Source organism: Geotrypetes seraphini, chromosome 11 (assembly GCF_902459505.1).
Source record: "Geotrypetes seraphini chromosome 11, aGeoSer1.1, whole genome shotgun sequence".
Taxonomy (NCBI): domain Eukaryota; kingdom Metazoa; phylum Chordata; class Amphibia; order Gymnophiona; family Dermophiidae; genus Geotrypetes; species Geotrypetes seraphini.
In genome coordinates, this window is record NC_047094.1 from 57,616,824 (window position 1) to 57,643,832 (window position 27,009).

Consider the following 27,009-nt stretch of genomic DNA (forward strand, 5'->3'; position numbering starts at 1 on the left):
ATGCTGAGAGATGCTGAGGGAGAGGCAATGCTTCTTGGGGGGTGGGGCGTATCGGCAGGAGGAATTGGCAATCCACCTGCTGTAGACAGTTGTGGAGGTGTTCAGGGATTCCAGCAGGAGGGAGTGGGCATCCCTCCTGCCGGCCAACTTGCCGGGGGGGGGGGCGGAGTTCAGAAGTTCTTTGCCACTGCTGCTTGAGGCAGGGAGATTCCCTTGCCATGATCAGCTCAGTGGCAATGTGATTCTCTAAATGGTGCCTGTGACGTTGATGCCAGTTAGAGATCGGGTTGGTTAGGCAAGGTTTGGCATCTGTTTTTTAGGACAGATGTGATTCTGTATAGGACGCCTGTGTGCAATTCTTAAAAGCCACTAAGATGGCTGCTGAGACCAGGCGTCCTATACAGAATCAGACCCTATATGTAGGTACTTTCTCTACTCCCTAGCAGGCTCACAATCTAAGAATTTTGTACCTAGGGCAATGGAGGGTTAGGTGACTTGCCCAGGGTCATAAGGAGCAGCAGAGGAATTTGAGTCCACTGCACTAACCATCGGCTACTCCTCCAATCCATCAGCCCTTACATTAGTTCCTTGAGACTCCAGTTCTGTTTGAGTGCTTCAGCTATTTTCTTGGCTCCTTCTGGTCCAATGGAGTTCTTCTGAAGGCTTTGAAGAAGATAATGATAGAATCATTACTCAAGGACTTTCAGGTATATCCCCAAACTTTATGTCCCCTCTTCTCTCTTCCCTCTTTTCTGTCTCTGTGGATGTTTTCATCCTTCTAGTTTCCTCAGACCATGACAGTCTTTGATGTCTCTCTCTTTTTCTGCTGACATTCAAATATCCCTAAAATATTGCTACAATCTGTTCCTTCCTTTCTCAGCATGCTAACAACACACTCATCCATTCTCTCATTACCTGCTCCTTGGGCTACTGCAACCTATTTCTCCCACAGGTTTCCTGCAGAGCCATCTTTAATGCATTCTATTCAAAATCCATCAACGCAGCTTATTGTCTTTCAACATCATAACAACTATGTAACCCTTCTCCTCAAGTTATTACATTGGTGTTTCATCCATTTCTGCACATAGTTCATTTACCTTACAAATGCATCACTCTGCAACACCTTATTACTTGTCTTTTATTATCTTCTCCTACACTCTTCTTCTTGAGTTCCATTTTATCTGGCAAGTCTCTCGTCTCTCTTCTCTCTGCCCTTCTCCTCCACTGCTAATGTACAGCTCCATTCTTTCAACCACGCTGATCCGTTTGCCTGGAACAGACTTCCTGAACTCCTTCTCTGGCCAAATTCAAATCCAGAGTACAAATTGCTGAGGTTATGTTTATATCATTCTCCTCGAGGGCCGTAATCCAGTCGGATTTTCAGGATTTCCACAATGAATATGCATGAGATCTATTTGCATGCACTGCTTTCATTGTATGCAAATAGATCTCATGCATATTCATTGGGGAAATCCTGAAAAACCAACCGGATTGTGGCCCTCGAGGAGGGACTTTGACACCCCTGCCCTAGAGACTCTCTTGTTTGTCATATATGTTGGGGGGGGGGGTTAAGTCATCATTAACTCTTGGTTCATCTGCATCCATAGTTACTACTACTAATCATTTCTATAGCGCTATTAGACATATGCAGCGCTGTACATCAAAACATAGAAAAGACAGTTCCTACTCAAAAGATCTTATAAGCTAGTCATAGCTACATTTTAAGAGACCTTTTTTACACATTGTCATGAATGAAACTTTGTGAACTCTTGGCCACAGCAACACATGAAATATGTTTTTAAAAATTCCCCCCTCTTATACAGCAGGGTTTTAAAGGGGTTGTTTTCACCATGTCAAAGACCCTTCCCAGGGGGCTTTTATTCCTGAAGAGTCAGAGACACATTAAAAACACTCTCACCAGCCTCAATCTGGGATTAATATTGAAAATGAAGTGGCCTCACCCTCCACCCCCCCCCCCCCCCCACTACCACCATTTGGTTCTGCCCCCTGTATAGTAAAAACAAATGACCCACTCAAAGAAGTCATTTCTGTAGGGAAAATGATCCTCATTCACCTCTGCCTCAGTGCCATCATCTTGAACAATGGCATCACCTGACTTCAAGATAGCAATGCAAGGGCAGGAGCACATGAAGATCACTCCCACTTTTCATAAAATGATTTATGTCAGGTAAAACATCTTGGAAAGTACCATATGTTTTAATGTAAAGGGGGGTCATAATGAACAGAAGAGAGATGTTGCACATTTTTTTTTCTATTTTAGCCTCAGAATGAGGCAGGGGAGGGGCTTTCAGTGGACCATTAGCCCAGTAGGAACTGAGGCCCCTTCTCCTGGGGCCCAGGGTTGCTCAAGCAAAATCAGACGACCTCTTGAAGGAAAGGGAATTACTCACTGGAGAGCTGCTAACTTGCGATTACTCAACAGCGCTTCTGCAATGAACTTTGCACCCTCCTCTTTTATGAGATTATTTTGGAGGCTGTCGGAAAAATCAAAAACAATTAAAGCCATCAATGGAAGGGATAAAAAGAAAGACATTTAAAATTTATTTTACTTCTTTCTAAAGAGTGCAGTAAAATTATCATATGTATTCTAATTAACAAATGATTCAGAATTCTTTTGCTCAAAGGCTATCTTCTGTATTAAACTGGATTTGTTCTTTTGGGAGTTTTATTGGGTGAGGGATTTCAGGTTTTGATGAGGGGAAGGAGAAGATTAGAGATCATAAATATTGAGAGAAGAGATGGAGGGAAGATGGAGGAGAAGAAGCAAAGATTGAGAATGAGGAAATTCTAGAATCTTAGAAGAATACAGTAAGGGAAGGAGGTGGTTCTAGGATCTCTTGAGATCCCCATTTCAGATGACCACACACAGCCATCTACTCTACTCCTGGATCCTCTTTTGTCTACCTCCTAATCCCAGTTGCCCAGCCACTTTTATACAAACTCCTCAGACTCTCTTTCACATTTGCCACCTATCCATAAGCTCCTGTTTCACACATGTCCTGCCCCACCATGCTGATCAGGCAGCAAAAGAAGGAAGAGTGACTGGTCAGTCTTGTTTCTTTTCAACTGCAGGATGGGAAAATCCGAATGGGAAAATCACAAGGAGACCACTATAGATGGGCTGGCTAATTTAGTCATCGTGGACGCTTCTTGTACATACTTCAAAGAGAGCAGGACCTGGTTTATCTTCAAGGCATCTGCCAGTGCCTTTGCCCCTTTGGATCCAATTGAATTACTGCGAAGACTACAGGTAAAAAATGAGAGCAAAGAACACCGAGTTACATAGAAACATATGACTGCTGATAAAGAACAAAATGATTCATCCAGTTGCCCCATTTGAGATTTATCCACATTGAAAATACCCATATGTAACCCAGCACCAGCTCCCCACCTCCCTCATATTTTCTACCTAACTTCATAACTTATTTCCTACCACCACCCTCAATACCAGCCCTAAGTGTACTTAAAAAAACTGCCATAATGATGTCCTCTAGCATTTTTTTAAATTCTTTATTCATTTTCAAACTTAAACAATATTATACAGGAGTACATTACAAAATATCTTAAAAACAACACTTACAGCTTTCAATAAATACCATAAAAATTATTTTCACCTCCCTCCTCCTCCTTATTTCAATATAATCAAGTAATCAAACAATATTACACCCATCTTTTACAACAATCCCAATACACTTTCTTCCACCCTTCCCCCACCCCCCACCGGATATGTAAGGAATGAACAAAAGTATAGGGAAGTATCATTCAATTATTAATAAAATTAGTCAATGGAACCCATGCCAATTTAAATAATTTATTGTTACCCCTTTGATCAGAAAACATTCTCTCGAATCTATAACTCAAACATAACATGAGCCACCAAAAAGTAAAATTTAGACGATCATAGTTTTTCCAATTTTTTGTGATCATTTGGATGTCCTCTAGCATCTTAAGCCTTTTAATATGGGGATAAGAACTCACATTTCAGGACTTCTTCCATGTCATAATTCCATGTCCAGGATTTTCTTCCATGCCATAATTCACTGTTCTACCCACATATCCATAGCTCCTCTCATCAAGTTACTTAGAAATACAAAATATAATGGCAGACAAGGTCTGTCTAGTCTCCCCATAACTACACATTCTGGGTACCATAGCTGTTTAGGACTCTGAAAGACGTGAATTGTTTTCAACTGTATGGATATCCATGGACTATGCATATGCCCCAGAAAGCAGGTGCTTTACTTCCTAGGTGGAAATTCTTGTTTACATTTCAGTAGAAAAAGCAGGACTATAAATCCCAGAAACTGGGGTGAGTGTAAGGAAAATGATATACTGGTGAATCTGAAGTCCTCACTGGCTCTTTTCACTGTAGTGAATATTAAGACTGTAAAACTTACTCTAGCATAGCCAGGCTTCTGTTAACCATCAGTGACCTTGCCAATGCTTTGGCACCTTTATTTCCTATCTGGTTCTCTGCCAAGCTGCCCATGAAAGAGAAAGGAGGATATATTACTTTCCATATCACACCTCATCAAACCCACACCACACTGTCTTCTCTCCATATGAAACAAATAATCATTTTCTTTTTATCTTCTAAGATAAAAAGTCCAGATTTTTATTTATTTTTAAACAGGTATATAAAAACAACAATACACAAGTTACAGATATAACTATTTTTTCTGGTGGGAGGAAATTTTTTTTTCACTCAGAGAATAGTTAAGCTCTGGAATGCGTTGCCAGAGGATGTGGTAAGAGCGGATAGCGTAGCTGGTTTTAAGAAAGGTTTGGACAAGTTTCTGGAGGAAAAGTCCATAGTCTTTTATTGAGAAAGACATTGGGGAAGCCACTGCTTGCCCTGTATTGGTAGCATGGAATATTGCTACACCTTGGGTTTTGGCCAGGTACTAGTGACCTGGATTGGCCACTGTGAGAATGGGCTACTAGGCTTGATGGACCATTGGTCTGACCCAATAAGGCTATTCTTATGTTCTTATGTTTACTTGGGGGTGAGGAAACAAACACATAATATCACACAAACAAACAAATTAAATTTTAAGTCATGATTGATTTTTAAACCCCATGCTGCATAAACATTCTATATATCAGGCAGCATCTCATTCTGGTCTGAAAAACAAACAGGCAGATGGTGCTGAAATGTACAACTGCAGCTATCAGCTCATGTTTTTGTTAAATGAATAAATGTTTCTTCTGAAGCACAAATCTGAGAAATAGTTTTGTAATATAATAAAGCAAGAAATGAACTTCTTGCTTTTAGTTGAAAACTTGATAGATATGCTTATGAAGGTTGATGTAGAAATGAACCTTATCTAATGTGTATATCTTGCAAAATCACCAAGGGACCGGCATCTGACTAAGCTGATCTGTTGTGTACTGGTTTTGTGTTCATACATATTTTTCCAAAGGCTGAGTGGAATTGTCCAGATCAGAATGATGTGCACTAATGAAAGTATCCTCCAACGCATTTGATAATATAGGAATCTTTATTCATCCAATGATATAAAAATACATCCAACGACTCAATGACTCGACATGCACATGTTTCGGCCAACAGGCCTTCCTCAGGAGATTTTAGCGCCACCAATGTGAATATCTAGAATATGTTCCCACTCTGATAGGTCTTACCAGACTTCGAACAAAAAAGAAAGTCAACTAAAACTTCTCAGAAAGCAAATATAACATCAGGTAACAAACATCTCACTGCTAAAAACGAAGAAATCATTAGTGCACATCATTCTGATCTGGACAATTCCACTCAGCTTTTGGTACATTTGAGTTTGTGGTTTTGTTTTTTCCCCCTGTTTTTGCCTTCATAACATATTGTTAACATACTACCTGCATGTACTGACATTCCAGTTGCATATTATCAGCATGCTAGCTGCCAGGATGTGCATTCATTTGTGCTCATTCAGGCCAGGATTTTCAAAAACCTGCGTTACAAAGCGACGGTCTACTAGCGCAGCCATTTTGATACTGACAGGGCAGGATTAACCAATAGGTACGTGCCTAGGGCCTGAAATGGTCAGGGGGGCCCTATGAAGGAGGGCATCAACATTGTTTTTTCCAAACGGCGATGGGCCCCTCCAGCATCGATTGGCAACACAAACACCCCCCCCCATCGACGGAAGTAAGACAAGCAAGCAATACGGGTAAGAAAGGCAGTGGGAACTGTAATTCTGCAAGCGATACTACTTGCCCAAAGCTTCCCTCTGACACAGCTTCCTGTTTCCGCCTGGGCACATGGTATGGTGGGGTGGGGTGGGGTGGGGCGGGGCAGGGGGCCCAGTGTACTTGTGTGCCTAGGGGCCCTCGACGAATTAATCCTGGCCTGGATACCGAATCTAAAAACCTGAGATATTCTTTAAAAAATCATGCATGCAAATAAGATTGGCTTAACATCTTATTATTCTTGGCTATTAAAAACATCTTGCACTGTTGGAAAGACTTATCTAAGGTAGAATACATTGTATGGTGGAACACGGTATGCATAACCAACAAATTTGAAAGTGTAATAGCTGAAAAACATCATTCTATTAGTTCTTTTCTCAGAGTATGGAGACCTGTTCAACTTTATTGTGACTTGGACCATTGACATAAATTACCTCAATGTAATATTTATAAAATATACAGAGAGTCACTTCTTGTCATTTAATTAAGTCGTTTGGGATGCTCATTGGGAACTCTATTCTATGCTCTACACATATACTCTCAGCTGGCCCTGGTTGACATGAGACACTGGTTGTACTCAGTGGCGTACCAAGGGGGGGGAAGATCCACCCCGGGTGCAGGGGGGTGCACAGCTGGCCAAGTCCGGAAAATGGTCGATCGCCAAGGCAAAGTGAGTCGATCGTGGAGCCCATCCCGGGCTCCGTGATAGACTCACTTTGCCTTGGCGATCGACCATTTTCCGGACCTGGCCGGCTGTGCATCCCCCCTATGGCTGCCGTCAGAGAGGAAGTTCAGGCCAGCCAATCACTGCCTGGCTGGGCGGAACTTCCTCTCGGACAGCAGAATTGACGTCAGGGAGAGGAATGCTGGTCGGCCCGACACAGGGAAGCAGAGAGAGCTTGGGGCAGCCGCGGCGGCAGCTTTGGGGCCTGTTCCCCGATGGTGACAGCAGTGGCTTGGTGGAGGGCAGGGAGAAAGAAAGAAAGGAGGCAGGCAGGGAGACAGAAGTGGAAACAGAAAAAAATAAAGGGGGCATGAAAAGAGAAAAAAAAGAAAGGGAGGCAGGGAGAAAGAAAGGGCAGTGAGAAAGGAAGAAAAAGTTGGGGGAGGGAATGAGGTCTGGAGAAGAGGAAGCATACAGGCTGAAAGAAGGGAAGAAAGATTGGATGCACAGTCAGAAGAAGAAAGTGCAACAGAGACTCATGAAATCACCAGACAAGGTAGGAAAAATGATTTTATTTTCAATGTAGTGATCAAAATGTGTCTGAATTTATATCTGCTGTATATATTTTGCACTATGGCCCCCTTTTACTAAACCGCAATAGCGTTTTTTAGTGCAGGGAGCCTATGAGCGTTGAGAGCAGCGCTGGGCATTCAGTGCAGCTCCCTGCGCTAAAAACTGCTATCGTGGTTTAGTAAAAAGGGATGGAGGGGTATTTGTCTATTTTTGTATGGTTGTTACTGAGGTGACAGTGCATAGAGTCATCTGCCTTGACCTCTTTGAAAAAACCCTGAAATAGGAATGATAATTCTCAGCGTACAGTGTGCTTTGTGTTTTTTAAAATTTTATTGTTGGTAGATCATTTTGACTTGGTCATTTTAAAAGTAGCTCGCAAGCCTAAAAAGTGTGGGCATCCCTGAGCTAGAGTGTTGAAGTTGCGTGTGGCTGCCGTAAAGGTCATCTCTGACACAACCGGAAGTTGCATCAGAGATGACCTTTACGGCAGCCATATGCAACTACAACGCTCCAGCTACTGTAAGACGGCAGTTTAGGCACCGCCGGCCACAGGGTAGGGAGGTTTGTCGGATCGGGCCTGTTGTCCGGGAATGGAGGGGGCATTGCAGATCTTGTTGCCAAAATCAGAAAGGTGAGGAAGGGAGAAAGATGGGCCTGTGGTGGATGGAGAAATTGAGAGAAGGGGGCAGATGATGGAAGTGGGTAGAAAGGGGAGAGAGAAGAGGTCAGATGATGGAAGTGGGGAGAAGGGAGAGCAAATGCTGAATGGAAGTGGAGAAAGAGAACACATACTAGATGGAAGGAGGGATAAAGAAAAAGGACATATGCTGGATGGGGGAAGAAGATAGAGTTAGTGAGATAGTGGAGGGGTGAAGGAAAGGGGTGGCATGCTGTGGGTAGACATAGTGAAAAGAGGGAAACTGAGGACTGCATAATAAGAAAGAATTTAATTTAAACGGAGGCAGAAAATAAAGAAGGAAGACCAGAGAAGGAAAGGGAAGAGAGAGAGATGCCAGAGAATGGGGAAGGAGACAGATATCAGATCTGAGCGGAGGAAATGAAAAGAGAGAGATGCTAAAAAACACAGGGAGGAGGGAAAGAGAGATGAAAGGAGAAAGATGCCAGACCATGAGGGAACAGAGGGAAGATGATGGATGCCAGACCAAAGAGGGGGGGGTAGGTCTAGAGGAGAAATGGAAGGGGGAAGCATACTGTTTCTGGAAGGGGCATAGAAGGAGAGAAGATGCCATATAGGGAGGGGCAGAGAGATGGCAGACAGTGGATGAAGGAAGACAGTAACAAGAAGATGAGGAAAGCAGAAACCAGAGAAGACAAAGGTAGAACAAAAATTTTCTATTTATTTATTGCTTTAGAAGACATATGTCACTGTTTCTGTGGTGTTGCATTTTATGCATAGTCCAGCTTCTTGCTGGTTCAATTTAACCTTTGTCTATGTATTTCTATTTTATCCCTCCTTTTACAAAATTGTGGAGTGTTTTTTAGCGCCAACCATGGTGGTAGCAGTTCTGATGCTCAGAATTCTATGAGCGGTCAGAGCTGTTACCACCGTGGCTAAAATCCACACTACAGTTTTGTAAAAGGGGTAGATAAGCACTTCAAACACATAACACAGACCTGAACACACTACCCCAGTGATCACCAATCACCCCCCCATAACAATTTTATTCACAACTTTAAATTTCAGCCTCCAGACCATCATCACCTGGCCGCCTAACCTAGGAAAGCCTAGTCGTCCAGCCCAGAGGCAGCTTAAGTCATCTTGGGGGTGGGTTAGGGACCCATAGAGAAGAGGATCCATGCCCATAAACCCCTGTAATCACTGCATTGATACTTAAACATGTGCACTCCCCTATACACCCCCAAAACCCTTTTTTACTGGCATATAAGTGGCTCCTGAAGCCATAAGTGCTATTGGGATGGTAGATAAGTGGGTCTAGGGGATTCTGGAGGTGGTTTGGGGGGCTCACTGTGACCTATAAGGGAGCTGTAGGGAGGAGAAGCCATGGCACCCTTTTTGTGAAGTTCACAGCAGTGCCCTATAAGGTACCCCACTATTTAGGTGGCATGTCTGGGTGTGCAGTCCATCACTTTGCAGACCCCTCCCATGTCCAACAAGGTTTGTTCTAGGCTTTTTGGACTTGGACGGAAAGTTAGACAGAAATGTGGTGTAAAGATGGACAATTTAGCGGCTTGGATGAACAGATCGGCAGGACGCATAATTAGACGATTTTCGAAACGAAAAAAAAGTTGGATGTCTCTTTCGAAAATGTGTCTTAGGCTCTTTAACTTCGGACGACTTGCGAGATGGACATAAACGGACTTAGACGTCCCTTTCGATTATGCCCCTCTAAGTTGTTTAACTTGCTTTTTTACCAAACTTTTCAAACCACCCTTGTAGTTCATAATCTAATCTAATCTTCACTTTATATACCGGATCATTTCCTGAAGGAGCTCGACTCGGTTCACAATTGATTAAAATTAAAATATTAAAGAGTAGGCCTGAGAGAGAAAGTACTAGTGATATATCATTTCCAGAAACAGCTCTGGTAATTAAAATTGAAGGTGTAAAATTTTAAAAAAAAACTAAAAGAATAAATATACTATTACTATATAGCATTTCAGTAGGTAAGCTTTTAAGATATTGTGTAAACAGCCAGATGTCTAGAACTTTCCATACTGGATCAAACCAATGATCCATCTAGCCCAGTATCCTGCTTCCAACAGTGTCCAATCCAGGTTGTAAGTACCTGGCAGAAAACCAAATAGGAGCAACATTCCATGCTACCGATCCCAGGGCAAGCAGTGGCTTCCCCCATGTCTGCCTCAATGAACTTTTCTTCCAGGAACTTGTCCAAATCTTTTTTTAAACTCAGCTATGTGAATTGCTGTTGCCACATCCTCTAGCAATGAGTTCCAGAGTTTAACTATTCTTTGAGTAAAAAAATATCTTCTCCTATTTGTTTTAAAGGAATTTCCACATAACTTCTTTGAGTTTGTAAGGTAACATACATTAAAATAACTATGTTAAATTGGTTAGAATGTGTTTAAAAGGTATGTTAAAAAGTTGTGATCAAAATATATTTTTGAAAGGAACTGAACAAACACACCAAAGTCAGGGCTTTTGGGGAGGATGTGCTAAAAAAAAAAAAATCAAATACTGTAAATAAATAAATACTAGCTGTATGTTTTACTACAACCAAGAAAAAAGTAAATGATCTAGAAACACTAATGATCTTTAGAAATGGGTCCAATTACTATTGCTGTTTTCTCAATAAAAGATGGTTTATATTTTCTAAATTATATTTCAGTTTTTTTCACTAGCATTTACATCATTAACCCCTTCCTTTACAAAGCTGCACTAGCATTTTTGGCGTCTGCCGTGGCGATAACAGCTCGGATGCTCATAGGAATTCTATGAACATCGGAGCCATTACCTCGGCGGCCAACGCTAAAAATGTTAGTGCAGCTTTATAAAAGAAGGGGTAAATGCAAAGATATAAGCAAATCTAAGAGCGACAAAAATGGTTAAGGGACTGGAGGAGTTGCTGTACAATGAGAGGCTAGAGAAACTGGGCCTCTTCTCCCTTGAAAAGCAAAAAGCATATTTGACCATGTTTTCCCGCTTCTGTCAAAACTTCACTGGCTTCCGGTGATTTTTAGGATTCACTTTAAATGTATCTGTCTAAATTTCAAGATCCTACATGGCATTCTTCCTCCCTGGAATTCTTCGAGACCTGACACTACCAGATCCGCCCACAAACTCAAACTATCTTTCCCCTCGTTAAAAGGCGTCATGTATGCAGGTAAATTAGGAAAATCCCTTTTCTTCAAATTCACTGAGATTTGGAATAACCTCCCTGCCCTGCTGCTGAACCTAGGCTCATTCCAATTATTCTGAAAGCATCTGAAAACCTGGCTTTTCTCCAAAATGTAAAGCTATGTATTTAAAATGTAAAGCTAGCTATCCTCTTCATAACCTCTAATTTCTTATTATGTCCTTCCCTCATTTATTGAATTTACCTGTAAACCGTGCCGAGCTCTATCTTCATGGAGATGATGCGGTATACAAACTTAAGGTTTAGTTTAGTTATGATCGAGAAAGAGAGATTGTTTAGACATGATAGAGAAAGAGAGATTGTTCACCCTCTCCAAGGTGGAGAGAATGAGAGGGCACTCTCTAAAGTTAAAAGGGGATAGATTGCGTGCAAACATAAGGAAGTTCTTCTTCACCCAGAGAATGGTAGAAATCTGGAACGCTCTTCCGGAGACTATTATAGGGGAAAGAACCCTTCAGGGATTCAAGACAAGTTCCTACTGATACAGAACATACACAGGTAAGGCTAGACTCAAATAGAGCACTGGGCTTTGACCTAAGGGCCACCGCGTGAAAGGACTGCTGGGCACGATGGACCACTGGTCTGACCCAGCAGCGGCAAATCTTATGTTCTTAGAGAGAGAAAGAAAATACCAATAAAACAAAACAGAACAAGCAATGCAGGAAATAATATATTATTCTTAAATCCTGTACCTAAATTCTCAACCTGGTAATTACCTTACCATTCCACAAATACAGAGGAAGGGGAAGAGACTGTCAAATTTCACTTCACCTCTCTCTTCAGTTAGGGTTCCCAAATGTCCGGATTTACCCGGACACGTCCTCTTTTTAGAGGACATGTCTAGGCATCCGGACAGCTTTTCAAAACCCGGCACTTTGTCTGGGTTTTGAAAAGCTTCCTCTTCGGATCGTGTCAGGAGGGGGCATCCACGCATATGCAGACGCCCTCCCAACCAACAAGAACAGGCTGAGGGTGGGCAGGAGCGGGGCTGAGGCTGGGGCATGGTGTGGGCATAACGGGGCGGGGATGGGTAGGACTGGGCAGGCCTGGGGGCAGGTCTATGGGTCCAGATTTTACGCAAGTAAAATCTGCAACCCTATCTTCAGCAAAAGTTGTTCCAGGTGAATTGGATCAAAGAAAATATATTTTTTAATCAGGAAAATTAATCAAACATTTACAGGGGAATGTCACAAAAAAAGTAGCCCCTAATGAAAAAGCACATGGCTTTAATTGATGAAAGGGCCTTACGGCGCTGTTGAGTGGCATGTGCCAGTGAGTGTAGGGTTTCATTTATTTATTTTATTTGGTTTTAAAATTTCTATACCGTTTAAGTCCTGGGCGGTTTATAATATATCCACGTACATAATACTTGAAAGCAGTACAAAAGAGAGACAAAAGATCAGAATTTAAATTCACAGTTAATCTTCGATCAGGACAAGGGACAAAAAAAACAAATTTTATCGCTTTTTACCCTAACCTATTGTATTTTCTTTTTTTGTTTTGCTTTCTCTTTTATGATTGTAGTTCTTCCCTTTCTTTCCTATTGTTTGAAGTAAGTCCATTTGTCTTATTATGTGTTTTATTACGATGTTTTGGTTGTATCTAGTATCCCTGATTCTTAATCTGTTTTTATGTAAATTTTATATTGTACACCGCTTAGAAATTTGATTAAGTGGTTTAAAAATTTTTTTTAATAAACTTGAAACTTGACGAACAGTTGTGTTTTGAGTTTTCTGACAGTTCCTCTGTCAGCACATTTCCTTAACTGCGAATTCCATAATTTCACCCCAGCACAACAAAAGGTCATTGCACTAATTTCTACATATTTCGGATTAACATTGGCCTTTAATAGAGTAGAATTTTCAGAGCACAATGATCTTTTGGGCTGATAAATGGTCATCTTACTCTTAAAAAACTCTGGAATCGTACCATACAAAAACCGATGACAGATCATCACAATCTTATATTGTACTCTAAGGGTTCCCAACCCTGTCCTGGAGGACCACCAGGCCAGTCGGGTTTTCAGGATAACTCTAATGAATATGCATGAGAGAGATCTGCATATAATGGAGGTGCCAGGCATGCAAATCTGCTCCATGCATATTCATTAGGGCTATCCTGAAAACCCGACTGGCCTGGTGGTCCTCCAGGACAGGGTTGAGAACCATTGCTATAAGGACTAGATTCACTAAGCCCACGGATCCGATCCGATCCAATCCATAGGTGGGGGGCTGATTCACGAATTGTCCTCATGCAAATGAGGACGCTCAGAATCAAACCCCCAGCCAACTGCACGGATTGCTAATTAGCGATCCTGATGCATGCTTACAGAGCAGCGACCTTTTTTTTTCTTTACTTTTGACTTTTTATAGCGAACCTGTGGTTTTAACCCGCTTTAAACCCTCGGGTTAAAAACACGGGCTTGCACTGCGAGGGAAGGCCAGGAGAGTAAGGGCAGAAGCAGGATAGCGATCAGGGCAGAGAGCAGGAGAGTCGGGGGCAGAGACCTGGAAAGTCAGGGCAGAGAGCAGGAGATGCAGTCGGAAATGAAATGAACGACAAGTCCCCAGCAGTCACTTGTTTGTTGATCGGCCAGCCCACTCGGTGTTCCAGTTTTTTGTTAGTGAATCACTGCCTGCCTACTTTACATGCCGTTTCCCCTCATTTGCATGCACGGATCAGATAGGATTGAAGGATGATCGGTCACGAGGTTAGTGAATCGGGTTGGAGGGAAATCGGGTCGCTAAATGGTCACAAAGTGGTCGGGACTTGATCGGTGGGCTTAGTGAATCTAGCCCTAAATGCCACTGACAGCCAGTGCAGTTGTTGACGACAAGGTGTAATGTGAGCATATTTTGATGCTCCTGTAATCAATCTGGCTGCAGCAGTAGGAAGATGCCTTCTTTTATTTATTTAAAACATTTTTAATCCGCCTTTATCCAAGACAGCTTACAAATTTCTATACATAATAAAATAGGAAAAAAAAGACATACATCAAATAGAGGAAAACACAAAGTTACAATATTTTATCTGCATAGCCTCAGCATGACTGTATCCAAACTAATTCTTAAGTACCATCATTCTTCAATTTAATAAACCATTTTCCTGTAGAAACATAACTCGACCACTCAATATGACTGTATGAAAGCTCTGGGAATTGTGAATGTAAAAAGAGCCCTTAGAAGGAATGTGCGCAAGAAAGAAAAGTTCTCCCCCCCACCCCTTTTAAAAAACCTCACAAGAGATTTTTAGCGCCGGCTGCTCCAATGGTCATAGAGTTCCTATGAGTGTTGGAGCAGTGCAGAGCATTCAGTGCGCTGACCAGCGCAAAAAACCTCTTGCACAGTTTTGTAAAAGGGGGGGGGGGAGGGGATTACTTAATTAAGCTTCCATCTCCCATGGATTATGATATCTGATACACCAAGGGCTCAGATATGAGCTTTGAAGCAAATGCATGTTTGATGTTTCTTTAGTCTTATTTGTCTAACATCTTAATTCTTGCTGACCTCTCAGAGCTCAGGGTACATGAAAGGGCAATGCTCAACCACAGTCTACATTCAAGTCAGCTCATCAACATGTTAAATGAAAGGATGCCCACAGCAAGATCCATTTTGTGCTGCAGCAGAATCACAGGAAAAGAGGAAGGATTGGCCTACTTGTCAGAGCTACAGCCTCAGCACCCTGAGGTTGAGGGTTCAAATCCTGCACTGCTCCTTGTGACCCTGAGCGAGTCACTCAATCCTCCATTGCCCTAGGTACTTTAGATAGATTGTGAGCCCACTGGGACAGATAGGGATAATGCTCGAGTACCTGATTGTTAATCGCTTAGATAACTATGATCGGCGGTATTTAAATACCAAACATAAATAAATAACTATATTACCTTATCTTCTGGATCTGGCAGTCCTTGGCACTCAAGACACTGCCCAGTAACTCCATCACATTTTCTTTGAACTGGTTGTTGTCTAGCCTAACAACAATGAAAAGAAATCAGAATGTTAGAAGAGCACATTACATATCACACTTGCTGATCTGCTTGGACTCCCAGTATCTGCTAGAATCGCCTTTGAGGTACTTGTTTATTCTACCTGTATTGTTTTATAGAATGGTGCAGAGTATGCTCCAGTAGGTTCTTCACAGCAGTCTTTATTTTGGCTTCCCACTCTTTCTGAAACCCGATCATCTTCCACCACAAGCAGGGCTTTTTGCTATGTAGGTTCATCTGATGCCCTGCCTGGCAACATGCATAAGTAGTTACTTTCATTTATGAAAAATTGGTTGCTTTTGAAAAATTTTAGGGGCTGATATTTTTCTGTTAATGTAAGGCCTCCTGTCTTGGACATGATGGTTGTAAGAATGTTCTTTTATTTTTCAATAATTTTATTATTTATTTTTATTGGTATTCTTTCACTGTTATCACTGTTTTATTTGTATGGATATTATTCATATATATGCTATTTTATTTTGTATTAATATAATATTGCTCATTTATAAACTGATTTAATGCATTTGAGGTATGTAGCATGTTAGGGGCTCCTTCCACTAAAAGGCACTAGAGGTTTTTAGTGTAGGCCGGTGAGGTAAATGCTCTGACGCTCTTAGGAATTACAATCTTCCCAACAAAATCTCCTTTCAATTCCTTCACTTTTATGACACCACAAGTAAAACAATCTTTTTCTGTTTTAGCCCCTACTTTATGGAACATGCTTCCAAGCCATATCAGGAATGAAACATCCTTACTCATATATAGGACAAATCTAAAGACCTTTTTTTTTTTTTTTTTCAAAATGTGTTTTTTTGAATTTCAATACAATACAAAAAGAGCCACACAGAAAAAAATACCAATCTATAACACAACAAGCAAACCCCACTAGACCCACCCAATCATTCCACCACCCCTTCCAAACCCTACAAGCAATCATGAACCAAAAATGCAATCTAGCTCCAGTATGTCACAGCTCAAAATAATCAGACGTTTAACAGATGACTGTGTGCCTGGGAGTTAATGTGGTCCAGAATGGCTGTCCAAGGAAGTCAACAACAGTCTTTCCACAGATGCTTGCTGTATCAAAAGCGTGCACCAATGAGCGAGAGTAGGGGCATCCGCAGATATCCAGCAATGCAGAATCAGTTTCTTTCCCAACAGGACAGCTCAATCCATAAATCCTCGAAAACCCTTAGACGACAAATGTGGCAAAGTATCCAAAGTAAACAACAGTTCTCTCCAAGGACAAAAGGATAGTGCCACATATTAAAGAATATTGAATATTCCCCTTCCCCCCCTTTTGTGTCTTTAGTCAATATGCTCTTATGCTTATATGTCCTAGGGGTCCTTTTATCAAGCTGCGGTAGGGGTTTAATGCGTGTTAAACCGCCTGCTGTGCTAGCCGCTAACACCTGCATTGAGCAGGCTTTAGTTTTTTAGCCGGCCGCGGGGGTTAGCGCATGATAAAATGTACAATGCGCTAACCCCGCTAGCGTGGCTTGATAAAAGGACCCCCTAGTCTGTTTGTATTTTTAATCCCTCTATTTTTATGTTTGTTATAACCTATTGTAAACCACCTAAATGTAATGATAGGTGGGATATGAAATACATAATAAACTTGAAAGTATGAGTGTCGGAGCATTTACCTCACCGGCCTGCGCTAAAAACCTCTAGCACCGTTTAGTAAAAGAAGCCCTAAGTTAATCAATCAATCAATTGCCCATTTAGATGGTTTCATGAGAAACTGAAATATTTAGACATGAGGGAAGCCCTGGATCACTAGTATGGAATGTTGCTACTCCTTGGGTTTTGGCTAGGTACTAGGGACCTGGATTGGCCACCGTGAGAACGAGCTACTGGGTTTGATAGGCCTTTAGTCTGACCCATTAAGGCTATTATTATGTTCTTATGTATATTTGGATAATTTGGAAGAGTTACTGCATATAAACTAAGCATGGTTCTCTTTCTGTCTGTCTTTAGAGAAAACTCACAGAGGTAGAGGGGTAGTTAACTAGGATTCATTCTCTGAATTAATTGTCTCCTTGCAATATTTGTCAGTCTTGTTCTTATCATCTCTAAACAAGATTAATACAGATTTTATCTGGAAATTTAAAGAGTGAATTTCAAAATTTCAAAGAGGGCACATAAGCAAGGATAACTGGGTCTCCTGATTTCTTATTTCTTTGCCTCCTTCTGCAACATCCAGCCTCAGCAGCATAACATAAAAATTTATTTATGAATCGTAGTGCCTTTCAGTTCAAAGTGATGTACAAAAATTAAAAACTGATTATCAGTGAAATGTATATTCAAATAATAAAAACAATTCAATTTTCAAATGATAAAATATCAATATTCAAACGATAAAATATCAATATTCAAATGATAAAAACAATTCAATTATTAACATATTTAACAAACAATTTATTTTCAATAACCTTCTAAAGTGCATATAATTTCAAGTTTCAAATTTATTTAAAAATTTATTATACCGCCTAATCAGGCTTCTAGGCGGTGTACATTAATAAAAGATAATTATAATAAAAGACATTTAAATAGTAAATTAAAACAACTAAATTAGTAAATATAAACATCACTAGGGAAAGTTAGTGTGACAAACAGGTGTATGAGACAGACTGAAACAAGAGGAAAGAAGCATAGAGCTACAAAATTAAAAGAAAAGGAATATGGAAGGGACAAACAGAGGGTGCAGGGATGATCTTAGTTGGGGAATGTCGAATCGTCCTTAAGAGGACAATTGCAATTCAAAGGCATCACTAAACAGAAAAGTTTTTAATTTGGATTTGAAGTAATTTAAATTTGATTCTTCTCTTAGGTAGTTTGGTATAGAGTTCCAAAGGGAGGGGATGGTAACTGAAAAGATGTTTGATCGCATGGTGTTAATATGTTTTAGAGATGGAATATTGAGAAGATGTGTAACAGAACGAAAGGTCTTCGAGAGGGGTGCAAGGAATAAGAAATCTATTGATGAATTCTGGTTGATTACTGGATCTAGTTTTAAATGTTAGTAGGAGGATTTTATAACTAATTCTATGTTCGACAGGCAACCAGTGTGCTTTGAATAATAGGGGTGAAACATGGTCAAACTTAACAAGCAGAGGACGAAATTCAGGGTCCCAAAGAGCTGCTTGGAAAGCAAGTTGCCTGCTAACATATCTTTTGTGTGAGCAATATTTCACTGAAGAAAAAGCAAAAAAAGAAGGACTTTGTGATACACGTTCTGAAGATGCAAACAAAAATGCATCAACTACATATTTTGGCAGCAAGCCATTTAAAGCTTTATAAAAAATACAGCCAAATTTTAAAAAGTACTCGTCCCTCTATTGGAAGTCAGTGTAGCTTTCGATAATAAGGCATAATATGTTCGTATTTTGACAATTTAAAAATCAACCTAATTGCTGAATTTTGTATAATTAGAAGTTTTTGAAAAAGGTTTTTGAGAACCTGCTAAGAATAATATTGCAATAATCTAAAATGCTAAGTACAAAAGATTGCACTAATAATTGAAAGGGAAAATCATCAAAGTATGACCTGATTGACTTAAGTTTCCATAACATAGTAAAACCTTTTATGACCCCAAATTTTACCTGAGATGCCATTGATATGTTATGTTAAAATGTATTCCTAAAATTTTAATGGTAGGCAATAGCAGGTATTCAATTCAATTAAATTCAAATATTCTTCTCCAATTTTAGCCAAGGAGGCTATAAAAATACTTAGGGCTCCTTTTATTAAGCTGCACTAGTGGTTTTAGCGCATGCTACAATGCCACACGCGCTAGACGCTAATGCCTCCATAGAGCTGGCGTTAGTTTTTCCACATAGCGCGGGGGTTAGCGTGCGGTAAAAACGCTACCGCAGCTTAGTAAAAGGAGCTCTTAGTTTTCTCCTTATTCAGGTTCCATTTAAATTCTGACATTCAATTTTCTACCCTTTCAATACTTAATAGTTCCAAAATGGACAAGGAGTTAATCAGAATTATTATTGTAATATCGTCAGCATTATTAAAATGCTTAACTCCTAACTTAAAAGGTTTAACGCCTAACGAAGAGAGATACAAGTCAAAAAGGAATATAACTGGCGGGTTATGCCTGTAGAACGCAGATGCAACTATAACAAAAGTATAATTTAAATTTATAATGTGAATCCTCAGTGTGAGGTACTGAGCTCAGAAGAGCGCAATCCCCATGGGGGAAAAAGCTCCAATGCTCTATTTGGTCCCGGAATTAACTGGCTGGAGCAATAGTGCGGAGCAATGGCGTCTGAAATCATTCTGTGTTTATTCTGACTAATTTATGGTCTGAAAGGTTCTTGAGGAAGGGGTTTTGTTCCCTGAAATCAAGCCTGGTCGAACCAAAGAACAGTTTTATCCACCAAAGGAGACATATGACATTACAGAATACTGATCCTCCTGGTGTAACAGTCGACGCACTTTTTACATCAAGCTAAGTGCTGCTCTCTCAGTTAAGTTTGTTTTAGTTCTCTGGCTGACATCACAGGGGGTTGTCTTCCTTTAATGTTTAAATGCAATCTTTTTCAATGATTGGGGTTTTACTTGTGACGAAAGAGGAGAGCCCTGGGAGACACCACACAGATTACTCCATTTTTTAAGAAAAAGTAGTACCTAATTTTACCCGATAGGTACATGACCTAAAAAAAACAAACCTCAAACCAATGTAAAACTTTCCCAGATAGAGCAAACATTGAAGTGAGATGTTATGGCCTACCAAATCAAATGCACTACTTAAGTCTAGTTGAATGACTACAGCTTTTAGTCCTCTGCTAAATGAAGCTAGAATTGTTTCAGTGCTGTAAAGAGGCCTAAAGCCAGATTGAGAATCATGTAGCAAAGTGAAATAGTCCAAGTAGTCCTGCAATTGAGAGTTAACCAATCCTTCTAATAGTTATATAAAGATACGCCTATAATTGGCCACAGCACTTAGATGTTGAATTGGGAACCCATGAGGAATCTACTCCATGGGGGTAAGTGGAATAATAGGATGGGAAAAAGTTGATAGGACATCAGGCCAGACCTGCTTGTTAGGGTGCTTCAAACTCTTGATAATTTGACTTCAGATGATTGCTTCTTTAATTTCTACCTTCTTGCTGCAGTCTGAAAGAATTATTTTCTATTTTTTTACTTTGTTCCATAAAAGATTCGATCTTAGCATCTTCCCTAGTTTACAGGCGTTTTCCCCTTCTGTTCATAGGAATCAGCTCTGTGGGTACTTGAGCACCCCTAATATTGAGCAAACAACATGATTGTGTCCAGGGATGGGAAAACTTTCATTGGGTTTAGCACCCCCAATCATTTTGCAAAGTTGGCTCCTACGCTTCCCTTTCTCACATTACTAAATCTTAACTGGCAGGACCGTTGATGGTTCTTGCAGGTGCTCTGCATAAGTTCCCAAAATCTCAGGGAAAGATGAATAGAATCTACAGGGATCTATATTCCCTTAGAGAAAGAGATTGCCCAAAGCAAATGGAGAAATGGGACCAAGACTGAGAATTACATCTAGAGCAGAAGAATAGAGTTTACTATAGATGCACCATGTCAACCCTGTGTGAACAGCAGTATAAAATTTTGTACAAGTAATTTAATCTATCCTTGAGCAATTTTTGCTAATGTAGTGAAAGAGTTACAACCCATACTAAGGACAATTCTAAAAGATATTTAGCCAATCCACCCAGAAATCTTTTCATCTTTATCAGCAATATTTAATATTTGATCATTTTATCTTGCATTGGCTAAACATGAGAACAAATTTCATCAAGTTGACATTACAACATCAGAGAAGAAAGAAAAAAAATATATATGATAACTTGACTCAAGTCCTACAATAGGATCCAAGATTAACAAAATGCAAGAAAATAGTCAAGGATATAAAACTGTAGAGCTGAGAGCTAATGCCTAAATTAATCTAAAGAGCTAATGATGTTCTTCCTTCAAACGAGATAATGCCAAGAAATTAGATAACTGAAAAGGTTCAAAGAAAACATACTTAATTTCACAGTATTGCACTATACACTTGCAAGGGTGCCTTAAGTAAAATGTAGCCCCTAAAGCTGCCAAATGTGTGTGTGGATTTTCATAGCATGCATATTAGAGAGTTGATGGGGACAGAAATTTCACCCACACGTGCCCATCCCCAATGTAATCTAATCCATACCCATGTGCTATGATCCATTCCATCCCTACAATTATTTATTTATTTAGGTATTTATATACTGCCTATCAAAGCTATCTAAGCAGCTTACAATCAGATTCTCAAACATTTTCTCTATTTGTCCTGGTGGGCTCACAATCTATCTAGCATACCTGGGGCAATGGGGGATTACAGGCCAATGTTCAGAACCTAATGCCAGTCCTAGACGCAATAAGCACTGGACTAGCGGCGGCACTAGGACATGAGCCCAGGGAACAGCATGGGTGCTGAAGGTTGGCGTAAAAATCATGTAAATGCTGTTCAATGAACTACTTAGTCATTCCCTCCCCATGCTCAGAAATAGCTCCCTTACAGAAACTCAGCCCTACCGCAGGAAACCTAATGCCAGCTTAGAGCTGGTATTAGGCATTTGTCTGACCTTCGGCAGGCTAGAACAGGCTGGAATCAGGCACTCTCCTTCCAGGGGCCTATCCTGGTCTGGGCCGTGCAGGACTGAAGTGAAGGTGAGCAATAAAGAGGACAGAGGAGTAAAAGCTGGGGCCAGAGAAGAAAATGGCGAAGAGGCAGCCAGCAACAGTCTGTCACCCAACTCCACTGACTGGCCCATAAACTTGGCCCTAGCTCCTGTTTAACTGACATTGTGGGAGCTGCACCACCAAACCACCTCATCCCCTCTGGCCTCACCACATAGAAACATAGAACATGACGGCAGAAAAGGGCCACGGCCCATCTAGTCTGCCCACACTAATGACCCAACCCTAACTACCTCCATGAAGAGATCCCACATGCCAATCCCATCTTTTCTTAAAATCTGGCATGCTGCTTGCCTCAATTACGTGTTGTGGAAGATTATTCCAGCGATCAACCACCCTTTCGGTGAAGAAATATTTTCTGGTGTCGCCATGAAATTTCCCACCCCTGATTTTCAACGGATGCCCTCTTGTTGCCGTGGGTCCTTTAAGAAAAAAGAGATCCTCTTCCACCTCGATACAGCCTGTGACATATTTGAACGTCTCGATCATGTCTCCCCTCTCTCTGCGTTCCTCGAGTGAGTACAGCTGCAACTTACCCAGTCGTTCCTCATACGGGAGATCCTTGAGTCCTGAGACCATCCTGGTGGCCATTCGCTGAACCGACTCAACTCTCCGCACATCTTTTTGATAATGCGGCCTACAGAATTGTACACAGTATTCCAGATGGGGTCTCACCATGGATCTGTACAACGGCATTATGACCTTGGGCTTACGGCTGACGAAACTTCTACGGATACAGCCCATGATTTGTCTAGCCCTGGATGAAGCTTTCTCCACTTGATTGGCAGTCTTCATGTCTTCGCTAATGATCACCCCCAAGTCACGTTCTGCTACAGTACTTGCTAGGATCTCACCATTTAGGGTGTAAGTCCTGCATGGATTTTTGCCGCCAAGGTGCATGACCTTGCATTTTTTGGCATTGAAACTTAGTTGCCAAGTCTTTGACCAATGCTCCAGCAGGAGTAGGTCCTGCGTTATACTGTCGAGCATTGAGTCATACTGTTGGGCATTGAGTCATACCACCTGGACATGCGCACACGAGCTTTGCTACCTGCACAGCTCTTGTGCACATGAGCCAGGCAGGTTCCAAAAAATAACTTCCCAATGCTCAACACAAATAGCATGCATATGATTTGCATGCTATTAGTGCTGAATATTAGAATTTACTTTTCAGTGCTGTTTTTACAATATTCTCCTGTGCTGTACAGAATAGTGCAGAAGTTACTTTAGAGGAAAGGCAGGAGGGGGAGATATAATAGAGACATTTAAATATCTACATGGCATAAATGCATACGAGTTGAGTCTCATTTGAAAGGAAGCTCTGGAATGAGAGGGCATAGGATGAAGTTAAGAGGTGATAGGCTCAGGAGTAATCTAAGGAAATTATTTTTTACAGAAAGGGTGGTAGTTGTGTGGAACAGTCTCCCAGAGGAAGTGGTGGAGACAGAGACTGTGTCTGAATTCAAGAAGGCATGGGATAGGCACTTGGGATCTCTTAGAGAGAGGAAGAGATTTTGCAGTGGCTTTCTTCAGGTTATGCGGAGAGGTCTGCAGTTTGTCTCAAACCTGATTGGCTGGAGTTTGAGGTGGGTGGTTTTCTCAGGAAGGCAGGAGATTTTGGCGGGAAAGTTCATTTCATACCATAATTTTTAAAATTCTGGTATGAATTGAGGCTAGAAATTTGTTGGAACAGTTCTGGCTCTGGAAGAGGGGGCAAAGATTTCTATAGGTCATATTCTAAAAAGTTCTGGTGACAAGAACAAACAACTTTTCCCCCTCCCAAAGTTTCATAATATGACTTATAGAAATTCTTTCCAAGTCAGAATTGTTTGAATGAATGTCCAGTCACCGTCAGGCCATTGGCCCTCTTGTTTCTTATGTTAGGAGAGGAAGAAATGAAACCCTCTATTCTAACTGGGTGTTATATTTTAGGTCTTGACTGGAACTTGGGTTTATGTGTATACATTTGACCTAAAAACCTTTCACATTCTGAATTATACAACTTATTTGCAAGCCTTGAAGATTGATGTTGGGCTTGCTTGCTATTCTCTGAATATATGGTTTCACCTGAATATACAGAGTGTGAATAATAATGAAAAGTACCTGAGGTTGTTGCAGTAGAGAAGTTGGGAGAGCAGACTTTTGAAAATGTTATAAGTAAGGCAGTTAGATAAGTTGGTCTCCTCCATACAGACCTCCGATACTTGCAGCAGGTAGGCAAGGGCAGAACAGTTAACAGGTGTCAATTTTCCAGCCAAGCTCTCACTTTTCATGGCATCCTCTACAATCCTGGCAATTTCTGTATGCTGAAGCTCATGTAGGCAGTGCATAATATTCACAGTTCTTGAGGTGATGGAGTAGTCTGTGTTCAGGCAGCTCTGTAGGAAATTGATCACATGACTCCGGTAACCACTGTGCTCATCCTTCACCAGGAGCCAACCAGACAATAATTTGTTCACTTGGGGGGAGAGGAGACCACAAAGGAAACGCACAAAAATATCCAACTGCCCCTCCTCAGACAGCAGACACCTCTGGACTGCATTCTTAAAGTGGTTAACAAAACCTAACTTGGGCCAGGACATTCCATTCTCTGTGAAGAGATCAAATATAGCCCGTTTAGCAGCAGTGTGATAGTAAATTGCTGCCATGAATTCTTGAAGAGTTAGATGGGTAAAATAGTAGATGCTAGTAAAATGTGTGTCTTCTTTTAGTAATATTCTATTGCACAGGTTGCCATGTAGTGATGTCAGATCTACTCCATACGCTTTCATATCCTGTTCATAAAATGCATACTTCTTCTTCATCAAGCCATAAAATGCCAGTCTGCCAAGGTTACCAATCAGCTTCTTGCTATTGCTTACAGCTTGGTCTATCCGAGGAGTTTCCTTCTCTTTCTCCTGCCAGTCACTAAAACTCAGTGACATCTTTAAATAGTAGGAATAGATTTCTGACAAGGTCCTGGGAATTTCTGGGGATTTATCTATATTGTTCTTGAGAAGGTAGCCTAGTGAGGAACCAGTAATTCGACAGAAAGCAGGGATAGTACACATTATATGCAGGGTTTTGTTGGCTTTAATATGACTAAAGACCTGGTCTGATATGTCTCTGTTCTCAAAGAACATTTGATCCAAAAAGTCCTTCATCTCACCATCACTAAAACCGCTAATTTCAGTCATCCGGTCAACTAGTCCTCCAGGAATTTGACTGGCTGCTGTGGGCCTTGAAGTGATCCAAATGGATGCCTCTGGTAGCAAGTTTCCACGGATGATATTGGTAATCAAATTATCCACTTGGATCTCCTTTTTAGGGTCTGTGCATCCCATTGCATTGGAGAAATCTAGAGAAGTTCTGAATTCATCCAGTCCATCCAGAATTAACAGAGTCCTTGCTGTCCCACTAGAGATATAGCTAGGTTCTGTGATATGAGGGAACACTGTCCGGATAAGCCTTTCTGCAGACAACTTCTCATAAATGTTTAGCTCTCGGAATGTAAAAGGAAGCACAAACAGAATGTCTTGGTCAATCTCTCCTTTTGCCCATTTATAGACAAAGAGTTTCACCAAAGTGGTTTTGCCAGCCCCAGCAGCTCCCACAGTGACAGATATTTTAGGAGGAATGCTGACTTTGGACAATGGAAGGAATAGCCTTTCCAAAGGAATCCTTTTGGAGGTATTTCTCATGCCCTTGGTGGTCTCTATCTGCATAAAGTCATGCTCTTTCTGCTGGATGTCTGTTAGTCCTTCCACCAGGAAGAGGTTAGTCAGCCTTTCCAGAGCAGGTCTCCCTGATATTGGGCCAAGTTCCATACCCACTCCAAATCGCGTTTGTAGAATTTCCAAATGCTTTTGCACCATGGGGTCTGTGGAAAGAGAACCAAAAGAGTGGAGGTGAGAAATGAACCACAGCCTGAAACAGAACAAACTGGATAAAATCAACATCAGAAAATTAGCTGCCTGAGTAAGTCTTATTTACGTATTAAAGTTGTCAAAAATACAGCAGCAAATGAGAAATTAACAATTCAATTTTTTTGTAGCCTATTTAAGATTAGATTGAAACCAAAATGCAATTCTTAGGCTAGTTGGGTTTTTTTTAAGTTCAAAGAATTTTATTGATTTTAACATACAAAAGGTACAAAATGTGTTAACAGGGCAAGATACAGACAAGTTGCACAAATAAAAGGAATCATAAAAATATTACCTATACAATACAACAAGCTGAACCCTGCCTAGCTGAAAGAAGAATATCAACACAACTTGCAGCCATATCATTATGTAACTTCTAGAGCACAGAGAGACACCGGAACTATATTCCATATATTAGGCCAGTTTTAACTTTGCATTTTGCTGGAGAATTCTAGTATGCTCAACTGTCTTAATTTGAAGTTTTGTCAGTTGTTTCAAATAGTGTCTGTCATAATATTCCTGATAGAAAAAATCTTCATGTCAAAGGTTTCTTTTCAGATGATTTTTTTGCCAAACAATGCTTTTCTACAACTCTTTGGGGCACAAATGTATCTGGGAATATAGACCTAAGAGCTGCCCCAAAAGCAACAATTTTGTTTGGAAGACCTAGGTTTGATTCCCAGATCAAAATTATTTCTCCTTAGATAGGTAGGGGCAGTAAAAACTACAGAGGTAAAAATCCCAGCTTCCGGAAGTAAATCAGAGCTCTCATCCAAACAACAATGTTTATAGTCAATCTCAGTGTTCACATATATTTGGTTCTAAAGGGAAAATAGTCTATAACCTCTTTCCCAAATGTTAATGAGTACACAACTGGGAAAGAAAAAATACAGTAAGAAATTTGTTAAAGAAAAGGGAAGTGGGCCAACTTAGATACAGTACTTCCTGAGGAGGATTCCTGGTTCAATTTTCTCATGTTACAGGCTTCCAGAAGGATACCTGGTGCATGGCTACAAGCCTCAGGACCATTATTCCGTGTAAGCTGAGCAGGAGTCCTCCAATTGCACTGCTTCCAGTGAGGGACGGTGCTTCAGTATTGTGTTT

General features: G+C 40.8%; 1 protein-coding gene across 4 annotated transcripts in view; it reads right to left on the minus strand.

The window, feature by feature from the left end:
- The window catches only part of NLRC3 (NLR family CARD domain containing 3), a 145,830-nt gene that overhangs the window by 49,368 nt on the left and 69,453 nt on the right, over positions 1-27,009 (minus strand). For all 4 annotated transcript variants that reach the window (XR_004536519.1, XM_033915094.1, XM_033915095.1 and 1 more), the window contains exons 6-11: positions 24,107-25,862; positions 15,185-15,271; positions 4,419-4,502; positions 3,182-3,265; positions 2,412-2,495; positions 580-663 (exon numbers count right to left, since the gene is read on the minus strand). Coding sequence is in view for 3 of the 4 variants with exons in the window: in XM_033915094.1 (XP_033770985.1) it covers positions 580-663; positions 2,412-2,495; positions 3,182-3,265; positions 4,419-4,502; positions 15,185-15,271; positions 24,107-25,862 (2,179 nt within the window). In the remaining variant the exon portion in view is untranslated. The remainder of the gene's footprint in view (positions 1-579; positions 664-2,411; positions 2,496-3,181; positions 3,266-4,418; positions 4,503-15,184; positions 15,272-24,106; positions 25,863-27,009) is intronic.